Source organism: Herpailurus yagouaroundi, unplaced genomic scaffold (genome assembly GCF_014898765.1).
Source record: "Herpailurus yagouaroundi ecotype Mexico unplaced genomic scaffold, PumYag 197, whole genome shotgun sequence".
Classification (NCBI taxonomy): domain Eukaryota; kingdom Metazoa; phylum Chordata; class Mammalia; order Carnivora; family Felidae; genus Herpailurus; species Herpailurus yagouaroundi.
This window is the reverse complement of record NW_024412428.1, coordinates 25,244,254-25,259,821: the sequence shown is the minus strand read 5'-3', so window position 1 is coordinate 25,259,821 and position 15,568 is coordinate 25,244,254. Positions and strand designations below refer to the sequence as shown.

The window sequence follows — 15,568 nt, the reverse complement described above, 5'->3', positions numbered from 1 at the left end:
CCCCCCCCGCCACTGCCTCTTCAACTGATGGCACTGGCACTGCCTCCCCATTTAGTCATTGAACCCTGCCCATGGGCATCCTCTCTGTTCCACAGACACAAACAGGTCCTTCTCCCTTGAGGGTTTACAGAGCTACCCCCTTTTTCCAGAGCACCAAACAATTAAATGTGTTAAACACCAACCTAATAAAAACCCCAAACTCATCACTTCCTATTTTACTATCATGTATGCTCTTGAAATTATTTACGTCTAATGAATCCATATGGTGAAATTCTGTACGATGGCATGCTTCAATGCATCTCATCCGACTCTACACTACAAATCAGGCAAACACAACCAACCAGGGCTTTTCCTGGGGGTTGGGAGAAGCCACCTGTGAAACATCCACCAGCACACCACTGCCTGTCATAAATCTTTTGTGTTTCCTTCCCATTATTTGACCCAGTATAATTAATGCAGTTACCAAATAGTTTTCACATCATAGGGTTAAATCCTTTTGATTTGTTTTCTCATTTAGTCAAGTAAGAACCTTACGAGGCAGGTATAGTCACCCCATTTTATAAGCTAGGAAATAGGTGTAGAGATGATAAAAGAAGTAGGCTACCATGCAGCAGGGCTATGACTTGAAAATATGTTTGACTCCAAAGCCGTGCTTAACAATATGGAAGCTATTTTAGGGAGTGTTTCTTTTTGATTGTGCATGACGGAAAAAAGAAGGAAGGAATCTCCCAGGGAGGAGGGGTGAACTGATGTGGGCGAGAAAACGGATGAGGCAGAGGGAAGCACCGGGGGAATTTAGAGATGGGTTTTATAGCCTTGGTGTGAAACCAAAGCAAAATGATCTACCTGTGACATCACTAACATACGGGAAATCTAATTAATTGCCACATTTCAAAATTCATTTGTAAATTTTGAATGAAAAGCTTTTTAAAATAATGTTTTCTCGGTTTTTAATGTTTGTTTATTTTTGAAAGTGAGAGAGCACGCACGCACACACTCGAGAGGGAGGGGCGGAGAGAGAGAGCAGGAGAGGATCCCAAGCAGGCTCCACACCATCAGCAGTGAGCCTAATGCAGGGCTCAAACTCACAAACCATGAGATCATGACCTGATCCAAAGTTGGATGTTCAACCGACTGAGCCACCTAGGTGCCCCTGAATGAAATCTTTATATTAATAACTGATATATAGTAAGTCTAGCTTTTTTTTTTTTTTTAATTTTTTTTTCCAACGTTTATTTATTTTTGGGACAGAGAGAGACAGAGCATGAACGGGCGAGGGGCAGAGAGAGAGGGAGACACAGAATCGGAAACAGGCTCCAGGCTCTGAGCCATCAGCCCAGAGCAGGACGCGGGGCTCGAACTCAGGGACCGCGAGATCGTGACCTGGCTGAAGTCGGACGCTTAACCGACTGCGCCACCCAGGTGCCCCAAGTCTAGCTTTTTAAGAAGAATTCTATGGTGGTGTTCTTGCCATGCTAGAATGTTTCTGAGTATGAACAAATAGACTCTCTGGCCTGGAAAGATACTGGGCCCATGTGGGATGGCCAAGGACAAAATCTGAGAGTGGACTTATAAACAGAAAGAGTTAGGGTCCGTAGAAAAAGGAAGCGGAGACATCACTTTTGTGACACAAGTCATTTTAGGTCCCCAACTGTTTCTGTTATCTATGCCCTGCCGTCTCTACTTGCCCTGGCACACTTCTTGCAGAACATTCTAGTAGATGTCAAAATTACAAAGAAATGCAAAGACCTCGCCCAAAGCAATCTACATATTCAACGCAATCTCTATCAAAGTAACACCAGCATTCTTCACAGAGCTATAACAAATAATACTAAAATTTGTATGGAACCAGAAAAGACCCGAATAGCCAAAGCAATCTTGAAAAAGAAAACCAAAGCAGGAGGCATCACAATCCCAGACTTCAAGCTATACTACAAAACTGTAATCATCAAGACAGTATGGTATGGGCACAAACGTATGAGCAACTAATCTTTGACAAAGCAGGAAAGAATATCCAATGGAATAAAGACAGTCTCTTCAGCAAGTGGTGCTGGGAAAACTGGACAGCGACATGCAGAAAAATGAACCTGGACCACTTTCTTACACCATACGCAAAAATAAACTCAAAGTGGATGAAAGACCTCAACGTAAGATAGGAAGCCATCAAAATCCTCGAGGAGAAAGTAGGCAAAAACCTCTTTGATCTTGCCCGCAGCAATTTCTTGCTCAACATGTTTCTGGAGGCAAGGGAAACAAAAGCAAAAATGAACGACTGGGACCTCATGAAAATAAAAGGCTTCTACACAGCTAAGGAAACAATCAGCAAAACTAAAAGGCAACTGACAGAATGGGAGAAGATATTTGCAAATGACATATCACATAAAGGATTAGTATCCAAAATGTACAAAGAACTTCTCAAACTCAACACCCAAAAAACAAATAATCCAGTGAAGAAATGGGCAAAAGACATGAATAGACATTTCTCCAAAGAAGACATCCAGATGGCCAACCGATACATGAAAAAATTATCAACATCACTCATCATCAGGGAATACAAATCAAAACCACAATGAGGTACCACCTTACACCTGTCAGAATGGCTAACATTAACAACTCGGGCAACAACAGATGTTGGCGAGGATGCGGAGAAAGAGGATCTCTTTTTCATTGTTGGTGGGAATGCAAGCTGGTGCAGCCAGTATGGAGGTTTCTCAAAAAACTAAAAATAGAGCTACCCTACGACCCAGCAATTGCACTACTAGGCATTTACCCAAGGGATACAGGTATGCTGTTTCGAAGGGACACATGCACCCCCATGTTTGTAGCAGCACTATCGACAATAGCCAAAGTATGGAAACAGCCCCAATGTCCATCGATGGATGAATGGATAAAGAAGATGTGGTGTATATATACAATGGAGTATTACTCGGCAATCAAAAAGAATGAAATCTTGCCATTTGCAACTACGTGGATGGAACTGGAGGGTATTATGCTAGGTGAAATTAGAGAAAGACAAAAATCATATGACTTCACTCATATGAGGACTTTAAGAGACAAAACAGATGAACATAAGGGAAGGGAAACAAAAATAATATAAAAACAGGGAGGGGGACAAAACAAAAGAGACTCATAAATATGAAGAACAAACTGAGGGTTGCTGGAGGCGTTGTGGGAGGGGAGATGGGCTAAACGGGTAAGGGGCATTAAGGAATCTACTCCTGAAATCATTGCTTCACTATATACTAACTAATTTGGATGTAAATCTTAAAAAATAAAAAAATAAAGTTAAATTATATAAAAAAAAGAAATGCTAAAACCTCAGTAGTTAAGAATTTTAATGTAACAAAACAAATGTAAAAAATGAACAGTCTCTACAGAGCCAGGAAATAGCCTAACCACACGAATGACAACTAATCAATGGTAAAACTCCCAGTGCTGTTTCAAAAATAAGTAAGGCCCTGCATTCCTTGTCTGAGAAAAGGAGTCCAAGAACCCCATCCAATTTATACTGCTCTCAGAGAGTGTCCATAGCCCCAGGGTTTCCTCTGCTTCATTAAAATGTTAAAGTCTCCACGCAAGGGGGAACACAAGCTCTATTGTCATTAACACAGGATGCTCAAGTACGCCTGCACAAGCTAATGCCTGCCTTTACAAATCTCCCCTTTCTGAATGAATATTCATCCCGAACCTAAATAAAAAGAACCTGCTCACCCCTCCCCGCCCCCACCTGGGGAGTCACGGCTTTGAAAGTTACTCTCCTTGATCTCCATATTTGTTGCAAATAGAGCACTTTGTGTGAAAACTCCACCTGATACGGTGTCTACCTCTAACTCATCAAGGCGCTCAGGATAGTTTGGTTACAAAACTCAGCTACAGTTAATATTCTCATTCCCTCAACCCACTCGTTGCATCTCCTCTAATGACTATGCTGCTTATACTCCAGCGGCTACAAGATAGAATTGTGGTGTTCTGAATTACAAGCCCTGGAGGAGTTCCCTGCTGACTTCTTGGAAAAATTTCAACCAGCAGTGAGTTGAGTCCTCTCTCCTTGGCTTGCATCTGTGCCTTAAAAGATTTAATGAGAACTTGACGAGTCAATCATCTGGGAGAGCAGCGAATTTTGGAGTTAAGGGTACCTGGGTGGCTTAATCGGTTAAGGGTCCGACTCTTGGTTTGGGTTCAGGTCATAATCTCATAGTTTGTGAGAACGAGCTGTTAGTGTACAGCCTGCTTGGGATTCTCTCTCTCCTTCTTTCTCTTTGCTCCTACCCTGCTCAAGAGTATGCTCTTTCTCTCTCTCTCGCAAACAAATAAATAAACTTAAAAAACAAGTTATCTTTTGGGGCACTGTATACAGAACCCTGTATCTATGATGGTCAGGTTTTTTTTTTTTTTTAAAGATTTATTTTATTTACTTATTTATTTTTTTTTTCAACGTTTATTTATTTTTGGGACAGAGAGAGACAGAGCATGAACGGGGGAGGGGCAGAGAGAGAGGGAGACACAGAATGGGAAACAGGCTCCAGGCTCTGAGCCATCAGCCCAGAGCCTGATGCGGGGCTCGAACTCACGGACCGCGAGATCGTGACCTGAGCTGAAGTCGGACGCTTAACCGACTGCGCCACCCAGGCGCCCCATTTTTATTTATTTATTTTTAAAGTTTATTTTATTTATCTTGAGGGAGAGTGTGTGCCTGTGAGTTGGGGAGGGGCACAGAGAGAAGGAGAGAGAATCTCAAGCAGGCTCTGTGCTGTCAGTGCAGAGCCAGACCCAGGGGCTGGATCTCACCAACCGCAAAATCATGACCTGAACCGAGGTTGAGTCAGATGCTCAACCAGCTGAGCCACCCAGGTGCCCCTTAGGATTTTATTTTTAAGTAGTCTCTACGCCCAAGGTGGGGTTCAAGCTCACAACCCCAAGATCAAGAGTCACAAGCTCGGGCGCCTGGGCGGCTCAGTTGGTCAGGCATCGACTCTTGATTTCACTCAGCTCAGGTCTTGGTCTCTCGGGGTTGTGAGTTTGAGCCCTTCCTTGGGCTCTGCGTTGGGCGTGAAGCCCATTTAAAAAAACAAAGTCACACACTCCACTGACTGAGACAACCAGGCGCCCCTGTGATGGTCAGTTTTATGTGTCAACTTGACTGGGCCTCGCGTTGCCCAGATGTTTGGTCGAACGTTATTCTAGGGGTGTCTGTCAGGATGTTATTGAATGGATTCACATTTGAAACAGTAGACCACGTAAAATACATTGTCCTTCCCCTGTGAGTGGGCCTGATCCAATCCACTGATGGGCTAAATTAAAAAAAAAAAAAAGATCAGGAGGGGAGAATTCTCTTTCTCTGCCTGTCTTCAAGCTGGGACATTAGACGCAGACTGGTACTTACACCATCAGTCCTCCTGTCTCTCAGGCCTTTGGTCTCAGACTGGAAGTTTACCATCAACTCTGCTCATTTCCAACTTGCCAGCTGCAGGTCTTAGAACTTCTCAGCTGCATAATCACATGTGCTGATTCTGTAGAGTGGGTCTCTGTCTCTCTCTGCATTTAAAAAATAATTTTTTTGAATGTTTATTTAGTTTTGACAGAGAGAGACAGAGCATGAGTGGGGGGTGGGCAGAGAGAGAGAGGGAGACAATGAATCCGAAGCAAGCTCCAGGCTCTAAGCTGTCAGCACAGAGCCCGACGAGGGGCTCGAACTCAAGGACCGCGAGATCATGACCTGAGCTGAAGTCGGACAATTAACCGACTGAGCCACCCAGGTGCCCCTCTCTCTGCATTTATATAATTCAAATAAAACTGCAGGCCCGAGATGGAATTTGCCAGGGCCAAGTTTATCAAACTTTGCCAGGCCAAATTATCAAACCAGGGTTTAATACACAACCTAACTGCAGTTTCGACCTCCCTCAGAAATGTAGTTTTAACTGATCAGTCAGGAACTTTTTGGTTGGCACCAACGAGGTAACTGTGGTGTCTAAATGGTGTCTCTTGATCAATTGGATGGTGGCCCCCACATGTGAGGCGACGATCGATCAGGTGGAAACCAGTGGGATGGGAGGTCAAGAATTCCCCTGAAACCCAACAAAGGAGATAGAATACACCAGAAGGGAGGGCAGACAGGACAGCAGAGGAGAGGCTGTCTACAAGGAGGCAGTGGGAGGGGGTGGCGAAGGAGGGAAGGTGAAGAGGCTTGGCGACTGAATGGAATTTTCCCTGTTTGGGTGACTGTGCCTGGTTTAATTAGCCCATTGGTCAGTTAGGGCCTATGGATCTTTTGGGGTGGGTCGCCTGATGGGCGTGTCTGTATTCAGCCAGGTGGTCACTCTGGCTCCTTCCGCATTCCATTGCTCAAGCCTGTTTGCCTAAAAGTGGCCTCCCCAGCAATCTCTCTGTCCCCCAAAGGAGGATCAGGTCTTCACCTAATAAGACCTCCTGCGCTTCCCTCTAAGGAGAAGTGAACTTGCCTGGAAGAATTCTTTTTTTCTTTTGCCAAAAACGTCCTTGTTCTACCCTCCTTCCTATAAAAACCTTCCATTTTGTGCAACTCCTGGGAGCTCTTCTCTACTTGCTAGATGTGATGCTGCTCATGCTGAATTCATGAATTGCTTAGCAAAGCCAACTGACTTTTCTCAGCTGATTTTTTTTTTTTAACCATGTGTGTGTGCACACTTGTGTGTTTTTCTGGAAAACCTCGACTAATACAGATTTTGATATTGAGAGTGGTTCAAGAGGAACTGTATGTTAAGGATGAATTTTCTTTCTTTCTTTCTTTTTTTTTTTAAATTCAAATCCAAGTTAGTTAACATATAGTGTAATAATGATTTCAGGAATAGAATTTAGGGATTCATCACTTACATATAACACCCAGTGCTCATCCCAACAAGTGCCCTCCTTAATGCCCATCACCCATTTAGCCCCTCCCCCACCCCAAACCCCGCCAGAAACCCTCAGTTTGCTCTCTGTATTTAAGAGTCTCTTATGGTTTGTCTCCCTCTCTGTTCTTATATTAGTTTTGCTTCCCTTCCTTTATGTTCATCTGTTTTGTACCTTGAATTCCACATATGAGTGATATCATGATATTTATCTTTCTCTGATGGATTTATTTTGCTTAGCATTATTCACTCTAGTTCCATCCACGTTATTGCAAATGGCAAGATTTCATTCTTTTTGATTGCCGAGTAATATACATATGTATATATACCACAATCTTCTTTATCCATTCATCGGTGAATGGACTTTTGGGCTCTTTCCAATGAAACGCCCAGAGTCTAAGAGACCCCCAAAAACGAACCACCAGAGTCCAGAGTCAAAGCTAAGCAGCAAGGGTCATTTATTGCAGGTTCGAACCTGGACCTCTGCGCCCCCATTACCGGTGACGCCAAGAGGCCCTGAGAGAGGTTTTTACACCCCTTTTATAGACAGGTACAAACAAGTCATGGGGAAATCAGGAATTTTCCACAGTTACAGAGCTGCGATTGGTTGGTGTTTAAAGTTGGACACTTAACAGTATTCGATTGGTTCCTGCCTTTAGGTCAGACCACAACCGGGGGTACGGGTATCACAATGATTGATCAGGAATACACGGATGTGCCAAGCAACAATGATTGATCAGGAGTACACGGATGTGCCAAGTAACAATGGTTGATCAAGAATATACGGATGTGCCAGGCAATAATGATTGATCAGGAATACATGGGCGCGCCAAGCAATTGTACAGAAGCGGAACAAACTGGTTAAGCTTGGTTAGGTTTCAGTTTCCCATAACTTAACCTTTTAAGTTTCAATTTTCTCAGGCCTTTCACCATAATTTGGCTATTGTTGATAGTGCTGCTCTAAACGTTGTGGTCCGTGTGCCCCTTCGAATCAGCACTCCTGTAAGGGATGAATTTTCTGAATTGGTTCTGGGTTTCCGGAATTGGGTCTCTAATCTGATTAGATTTAAAGATGCTAATGACTCTATTCACAGTAGTAAAGAGAGCACTGATAGTCCATTGTGTCACTGGGCTATGTTGATACATAAAATAACTGCCTGTGCTATGCCTAACTGACCACTTATAAGAAGCAAGGATCTGGGCGACTCTGACTTTTGGAAAAGTAGCAAACATAAAGAGATTGGCTGGTTGCTCCTAATGTTGCTGGACAAAGTGGTGATAGAAAAAGGCAAGCAGGGGCGCCTGGGTGGCGCAGTCGGTTAGGCGTCCGACTTCAGCCAGGTCACGATCTCGCGGTCCGTGAGTTCGAGCCCCGCGTCGGGCTCTGGGCTGATGGCTCAGAGCCTGGAGACTGTTTCCGATTCTGTGTCTCCCTCTCTCTCTGCCCCTCCCCCGTTCATGCTCTGTCTCTCTCTGTCCCAAAAATAAATAAACGTTGGAAAAAAAAAAAAATTAAAAAAAAAAAAAAGAAAAAGGCAAGCAAGCTCAGGGATTTGAACTCTCTCAGCTCAAGCACTGCATACATAACCCGAAAGCTAAAAAGTTAAAGACCTTTATCTCCTGTAGCTGCTGGGCTAAGATGGCTAGAAATTAAACACAGATGCTCCTTCTGGGACTCAGTTACAGCACAGGTTGAACTCCCCGCCTCAAAGGGTGTCTACTGTTAAAGTAAGGGCATTGGTTGGGAAAAAATGAAATCCTGTGTGTTGGAATGGGGATGTGTGGGAAAACCCTGGTGAAGCTGGGAACGTTGAAGTCCTAAATTCTGCTGAATCTTCGTTGTCAGTAGAAGTCGCCTTCCCCCCCAACTCCCCGTAGAAGCAACCCCCCAACCTCAAGTGGTAGAATGCCCTAAATTCCCTAACCTCCTCTGAGAAAACTAAGGAAGAAATTCTAATAGCTTTGCGTAAGGCAGTTGTCTTGCTCCACAGTCCTAATTCTCCTCCACTCACCACCTCTCTTTGCTCCCAGACCTGTAACTAGACACATTTCAAAAGACCCCAAGGGTGAGGAACAAAATGTGACTGAGGAGGAAGTGCACTATACTTCAAAAGAACTACTTAAGTTTTGTTTATAATGTTTATTTTATTTTTGAGAGAGAGAGAGAGAGAGAGAGAGAGAGAGAGACAAAGCATGAGCAGGGGAGGGGCAGAGAGAGAGGGAGACACAGAATTTGAAGCAGGCTCCAGGTTCTGAGCTGTCAGCACAGAGCCTGACGTGGGGCTTGAACTCACAGACTGCAAGACATGAGCCGAAGTTGGCCGCTTAACCGACTAAGCTGCACAGACACCACAAACTACTTACGTCTTACATACACCGCAAACTACTTACGTTTTATACAAGTAGAAATCCAGGGCACATGTGTGTTTGAGAGTGGATATTAAGGATGTGGGATCATGATGGAAGGAGCACAAACAAAGTTAGATCAGGCCAAAATTATTGCTGTCTGGCATATAATGGGCCCTCAGGAGGGAGAAAAATCTCACTGTGATACCTAATACCCTGCTGGTCACCACAGTGAATCTGTGAATCTAGTTCGCAGTGTTAGAGGCAGTTAGTTAGGTTCTAACAGGATGGCTGGAGGCCAGCAAAGGGGGAGTCAGGGTTGTTATCATGAAAATCAGATACCTTTCCTGACAGAACTCTCTAAAACAAAACCACAGGGGCACCTGGGTGTCTTGAGTTGGTTAAGACTCTTGATTTCAGCTCAGGTCACAATCTCACGGGTTTGTGAATTTGCAGTTCTGTGCTGACAGCACAGAGCTTGCTTGGGATTCTCTCTCTCTCCCTCTCTCTCTGCCCCTCCCCACACTGGTGCACGCTCTTGTGCGCATGTGCTGTCTCTCTTTCTCTCTTCCTAAAATAAATAAACATTAAAATAAAAAAAACAGAGCCACACGAAGCCAAATCAAACCAGACAGGCCTGAGAGGAGGAAGACCAGAGACCCTAATCAAGTAAGGGAGAAAAGGTGCAAAACCCTGCTCCCAAAGAAGTCCATCCCCTTGGTAATATTCCATCCCCTTGGTAACAACTGTCAATGAAAGATAGGGACCCAAATCCCAGGGCACACAGCTCTCCCTTGAGCTCCCCTGCTCTCACATCTCGAGAGTGGACTCTCATTTTATTTATTTTTAAAGTTTATTTATTTATTTTGAGGGAGAGAGTGAGATCATGAGAGGGGGAGAGGTAGGAAGAGAGAGAGACAGAGAGAGAGAGAGAGAGAGAGAGAGAGAGAGAGAGAGAGAGAATGCCAAGCAGGCTCTTCGTCAGCAAAGAGCTTGACTTGGGGGGGCTGGATCTCATGAACCATGAACTCAAATCAAGAGTCAGATGCTTAGCCAACTGAGCCCCAGCAGGTGCTCCTGGACTCTCTAATCAACTCTTCATTTGCACAATTCAACTACTGTTTCTGGTCTGGTCCTGATTTCTTTCTTGCAAAGAGACTAAGAGCCTCCAACAACATCCCAGGGACAGGCTGGAGGGGAGGCTTCAGTGCCTGGTGATCTCCCCAGTTCACCTGGCAATGACAGAGCCCATGTCCTCCTTTTCTCTCACAGTTCATCAGCATCCCTTTTCAAGCTGGGAGTTTGAAAAGGAGAGATGAAACTTTAATCCTTGGGGATGCCTGAGTGGCTCAGTCAGTTAAGTGTCCAACTCTTGATTTTGGCTCAGGTTGTGATCTCACACCTGGTAGGATTGAGCCCCCCCATAGGGCTTGGCACTGACAGTGCGGAGCCTGTTTGGGATTCTCTCTCTCTCTCTCTCTCTCTCTCTCTCTCTGCTCCTCCCTCTCTCTCTGCCCCTTCCTCTCTCTCTGCCCCTTCTTCTTTCTCTCAAAATAAATAAACTTAAAGAAAAAAAAGTTTATTTCTTGTTCAACACTGTATGGGGATGGGGTGCTAAATAGTTTTTTTTACCCTTCCCTATGTAATCACTTGTTTGTTTGTTTGTTTGTTTGTTTGTTTAGCTCTACACCCAACCTAGGGCTTGAGCTCACAACCCAGAGATCAAGAGTTGCATGCCCTACTGATTGAGCCAGGCAGGTGCCCCGCCCTATGTAATCATTTCAAATTCTTGCACTTTTTTTTCTTCTCTCGCCATTTCTTCTTTTCCCATTTGTTCTCCCTCATTCCCTGTACACGCACCCATCCACACACACACACTCATATTAAGTCTTCCTGTGACCCATAGATCAAGATCTTAATCCTTTTAAGTCCATTACTAGGGTGCTCCAGGCTCCATTTTCTCATGGTCTCATATCTCAATCTATTCCTTCTATTTGATCAAGATCAAAGCTCAAAGCAGGTCTCTTGACCCTTTATAGGTTTTAAGACCCTTTTGTAAGCTGTGACACAAGAATGTGACCTTCCTTTTCAACCCATGCCTGGTCTCCCATCTTTCCTATTAGTTTTCCCAGCTGATTACTGAAACCTGATAACTTTTCCTGGCTCTGTGCTGCACAGACACAGAATTTCCTCAATTGTGCACATGGCTCTGATGCATGATTCAATATATTACTTGCCATTCTTACAGTGTTTTACTGTTTGTTTCTCTTCCAGCAAATGTTCATTTGGCTAAAGCCTATTGAAATCTGACAATGTGTCAGGCACTATGTTAGCTGTTGTGGATATAAAATGAATAAAACATTATTTCCACCTAGGAGGAGTTCATAGCCTAGAAAGCAAAGGCAGCATGTAAACATGTATACATAGTGCAGGGTGATAAGTATCACACTGTGATGTGAAGAAAAGCCAACTTCCTCTGGGGAAGTTAATAAAAGGTTTCATAGGAAGTGACATTTCCATAAATCTTGAAACCCAAGTAGGAGTTTGCCAATCAGAGGACACTGGTGAGAATGAGGGTAAGGGAAGAATAGGGCATCTATTTATGAGTAAAGGGCATTCGGTGTGCAGAGGCTATGAAATAGTTGAGGAAGAAGATCCTGACCTGTTTGGAAGGTCTGATGGTTGCATGTGGTTGGATGTGTGATAGATCGAGTGGCAGAGATCAAATAAGGAGGGCCTTCGTAAAGAGGATTGAATTTTATGCTAGAGGCGAGAAGACAGAGAGGAAACTCTTTAAGCCGGGTATTTAACAATCAGGTTTAGCTTACATGTCTACTGTAATTGACCTAATTATATAGACTCGGGGTTTTGAAATCTAAAAGGGCCGCTCTCTGCTTGTTTAATTGGAAGTGCTCAGGGTAGCCTCTCACTTGAGACACTCTTACTTTATTTTAATTTTTGCGGGTCTACAAACAATGTTTTCAGTATACCCAAGACTACACAGTCCGATCACAGTGCCCACATGTGCTAATTAACTTATTCTTTTTATTACTCCGACCCTGGCCTCCAAAAGTGTTTCTTTTTCCTTGACCAGGGTTGGACATAAATTTACAGCCTTTGTCTCTTTGAACCCCATTTTTCTGTTTTGATGCTGTCTTTTTTCACTTAGGCTGACCTGGTCTTCAAATGTATTGTGGACATTTTGTTTCCTCCCACCCTGTGTCTTCATCACTCAGACACAACCAGCTACCATAACCACGTCCACTCAAGAAGGTGCCTAACCAGGAAGTTTGTCCACAACGGCGCGCCGTATTGGCGGTGGCAGTGCGCAGGCGCAGTTCCCGCCTCCCAGCGGCGTGTTTCTCTTTCCGGGGATTCCCAATATCCTGGCGGGTGGGCTCGGCTTCTTCAGTCAGCGTCTGGCCGCAGCGTACCGGGTTCTCCAGTCCTTCGTGCCGCAGGACCCCAGCTTCCCGGGCCGCTGCTCTGGCCGGTTCGCCTCTGCCGTCAACAGACCCATGGCCGAACGTGGGGAACTCGATTTGACCGGCGCCAAACAGAACACTGGAGTGTGGCTCGTCAAGGTGTGTGCGCGCGGCTCCGGCTTGCGCTCCTGCTAGTTTAAGTAGTTTAAATGACTTGAGACTGTCCCACTCCGTGCGCCTTTTAAAGTTCTCTACAGCCGTCTCGTTAGAGCCACACACATCTTCGGAGGCAGGAGTCGTTGTGCTAGTTTGCAGACGAGGAAGTTAATTGAGGGACTTTTTCAGTGTCTTTGCGACTTTGGAGTCCGAACCTGCCTGGTACGGATTCCTTTTCCCACCATGTCGTTTTTATGGGGTCCTGTCCTGGTGTTCTCCGACTTGAGTGGTGTATTGTACCCCAGACTGAAGAATTTCTGTATCTTCTTTGGGTGAAAGTGATTTTAGTCACGAGTCTGCATAGAGAGGTTGAGTGAAAGCTTCTGTACAGTTTTCTTGTCCAGAAAGTAGAACGGGTCCCTGTTGGCCCTTAACGTGTTCTTTTAGGTTGATGGCCCTTATTGGAGTTCCCAGGAGAGCTGAGGGAGCTCTGAACTCACGGAAGCAGAGGCCATTGAATTGGAGTGTTCTTCTAGAGCACCGCCGTCAATAAGTGTTTTTTTTTTTTTTTTTACGTTTATTTATTTATTTTTTGGGGACAGAGAGAGACAGAGCATGAACGGGGGAGGGGCAGAGAGAGAGGGAGACACAGAATCGGAAACAGGCTCCAGGCTCTGAGCCATCAGCCCAGAGCCTGACGCGGGGCTCGAACTCACGGACCGTGAGATCTTGACCTGGCCGAAGTCGGATGCTTAACCGACTGCGCCACCCAGGCGCCCCAAGTGTTTTGTTTTTTTTAACAGCAGTCTTGATTAGCCCCGAGTGAGCACAGTATTTGTGCTTTCCTTTTCCTTTTTTTTTTTTTTTTTTTAAGATAATTTATTTTGAGAGAGCGAGAGCGCTCGTGCAAGCAGTGGAGGGGCAGAGAGAGTGGGAGAGAAAGAATCCCAAGCAGGCTCGGGGCTGTCAAGCGCAGAGCCGGCGGCAGGGCTGGAACTCAGGAACCGTGAGATCAGGACCTGATCTGAAATCCAGAGTCCGGCGCTGAACCGACTGAGTCACCTAGGCGCCTCCCAAAGTTTATTTCTTTGCTTTACTTTTACGTATTGAAGAGTGTTGCCTCTCAGGGGAGCTTTAGACACATGTATGTTCAAAATGTGATAATGATGGTCTTTGAAGTGTAGGACCTTTGGTTTAATTTTTTTTAACTTTTATCACATGGCTGGGTATTCATCAGTTAAATCAGGCGCTTCCTGTCCACCTCTCGAAAATAGCTCCCTTATGATCAGTTGGTAGCATGTCAGACCTGTACTATATTTTTCAAAGCACTTGTCACAGCCTAAAGTGATTGTGTACTCATGTGTTCGGTGTTGGTTACCTCCTTCTCTCTAGTGCCGGTGCAGGGTGCACTCACACAGTCACATTCCATGAAAACGGAATCTTTTCTTGTCTCAACCAGAATTGTGTTTGGCACATGGAATTGCTCAACATATATGCAATGAATGAATGAACAGTCTCTTAGTTTTTATTCCTCAACTCCAGCTTTACTCTCTGGTGCTCATTTGATCTCACAGCTATATCAGTATGACCTAAAAGGCCGGGGTAAATTTCTCCTATTGTATTTCTCCTGTTGCATGCCCAATGGAGGAGAATCATTAAGGAGGAAATCTCCCTTGCAGACTGAAAGAGCTTGAAAAAATAGTGGAACTTGAGATGATGCATTAGTTCTTGGAGCACAGTAAATGCTCAGTGAATATTGTTTGCCTTACACGATTTGGATGGGTGGCCTGAGGCATTAACCTAGTATATTACGGAGAGTGGAACAGAAGTGCAAGACTGAAAATGCATGTTAACATGGTGTGTCCTGTAAAACAAAGGAGATTATTATGCCTAGACAAGAGGGTTTGTGTAAAGAAAGTTGGGACCATATACTTATCCTATTGTGAAATGGGGATGTCTTAACTTTAGTCTACAGGAAGTGAGGAACCTTTTGGAGGGTTTTGAGTAAGGCAAAGATGCAGATAATTCAGGGGGGCAGGGGAAGCTTGAGAGGAAGATTAGCAGAGTCAAAATTTTAAAAAATCACATGGGGCCCCTGGGTGGCCCAGTTGGTTAGGTGTCCAACTTCGGCTCAGGTCATGATCTCATGGTTTGTGAGTTTGAGCCCCACGTTGGGCTCTGTACTGACAGCTCAGAGCCTGGAACCTGCTTCAGATTCTGTGTCTGTCTCTGTCTCTGTCTCTGTCTCTCTCTCTCTGCCCCTCCCCCACTCATGCTCTGTCTCTGTTTCTCAAGAATGAATAAACTTTCAAAATAAAATTAAAAAATTAAAAATTATCACGGCATCATAGGTATGTGATAAGTCTGAGGAGTTAGGGAAACTTTTTCAGTAAAAATTGTCGGGATATGGTGACTGACTAAATGAAGATGTGAAAGAATACAATCTAAAATGAAATTTAAAAAACATTAGTATTTTCTCACGTATGGGTATTTGAATACCTTTTATCTGTTTAAAAAGAACTCAACAATTTGTACTTCTTTTTTTTTTTTTAATTTTTTTAATGTTTATTTATTTTTGAGACAAAGAGAGACAGAGCATGAATGGGGGAGGGTCAGAGAGAGAGGGAGACACAGAATCTGAAGCAGGCTCCAGGCTCTGAGCTGTCAACACAGAGCCTGACATCAGGCTCGAACTCACAGACTGCAGAGTCATGATCTGAGCCGAAGTTGGGTGCTCAACCGACTAAGCCATCCAGCCATCCCTGTTCTTGTTTT

General features: G+C 44.4%; 1 protein-coding gene across 1 annotated transcript in view; it reads left to right on the top strand.

The window, feature by feature from the left end:
• The first annotated feature begins 12,569 nt into the window (after positions 1-12,569).
• The window catches only part of GTF2F2 (general transcription factor IIF subunit 2), a 157,959-nt gene continuing 154,960 nt past the window's right edge, over positions 12,570-15,568 (top strand). The window contains exon 1 of the mRNA XM_040448488.1: positions 12,570-12,796. Coding sequence (XP_040304422.1) covers positions 12,731-12,796 — 66 coding nt within the window. The 5' untranslated portion in view covers positions 12,570-12,730. The remainder of the gene's footprint in view (positions 12,797-15,568) is intronic.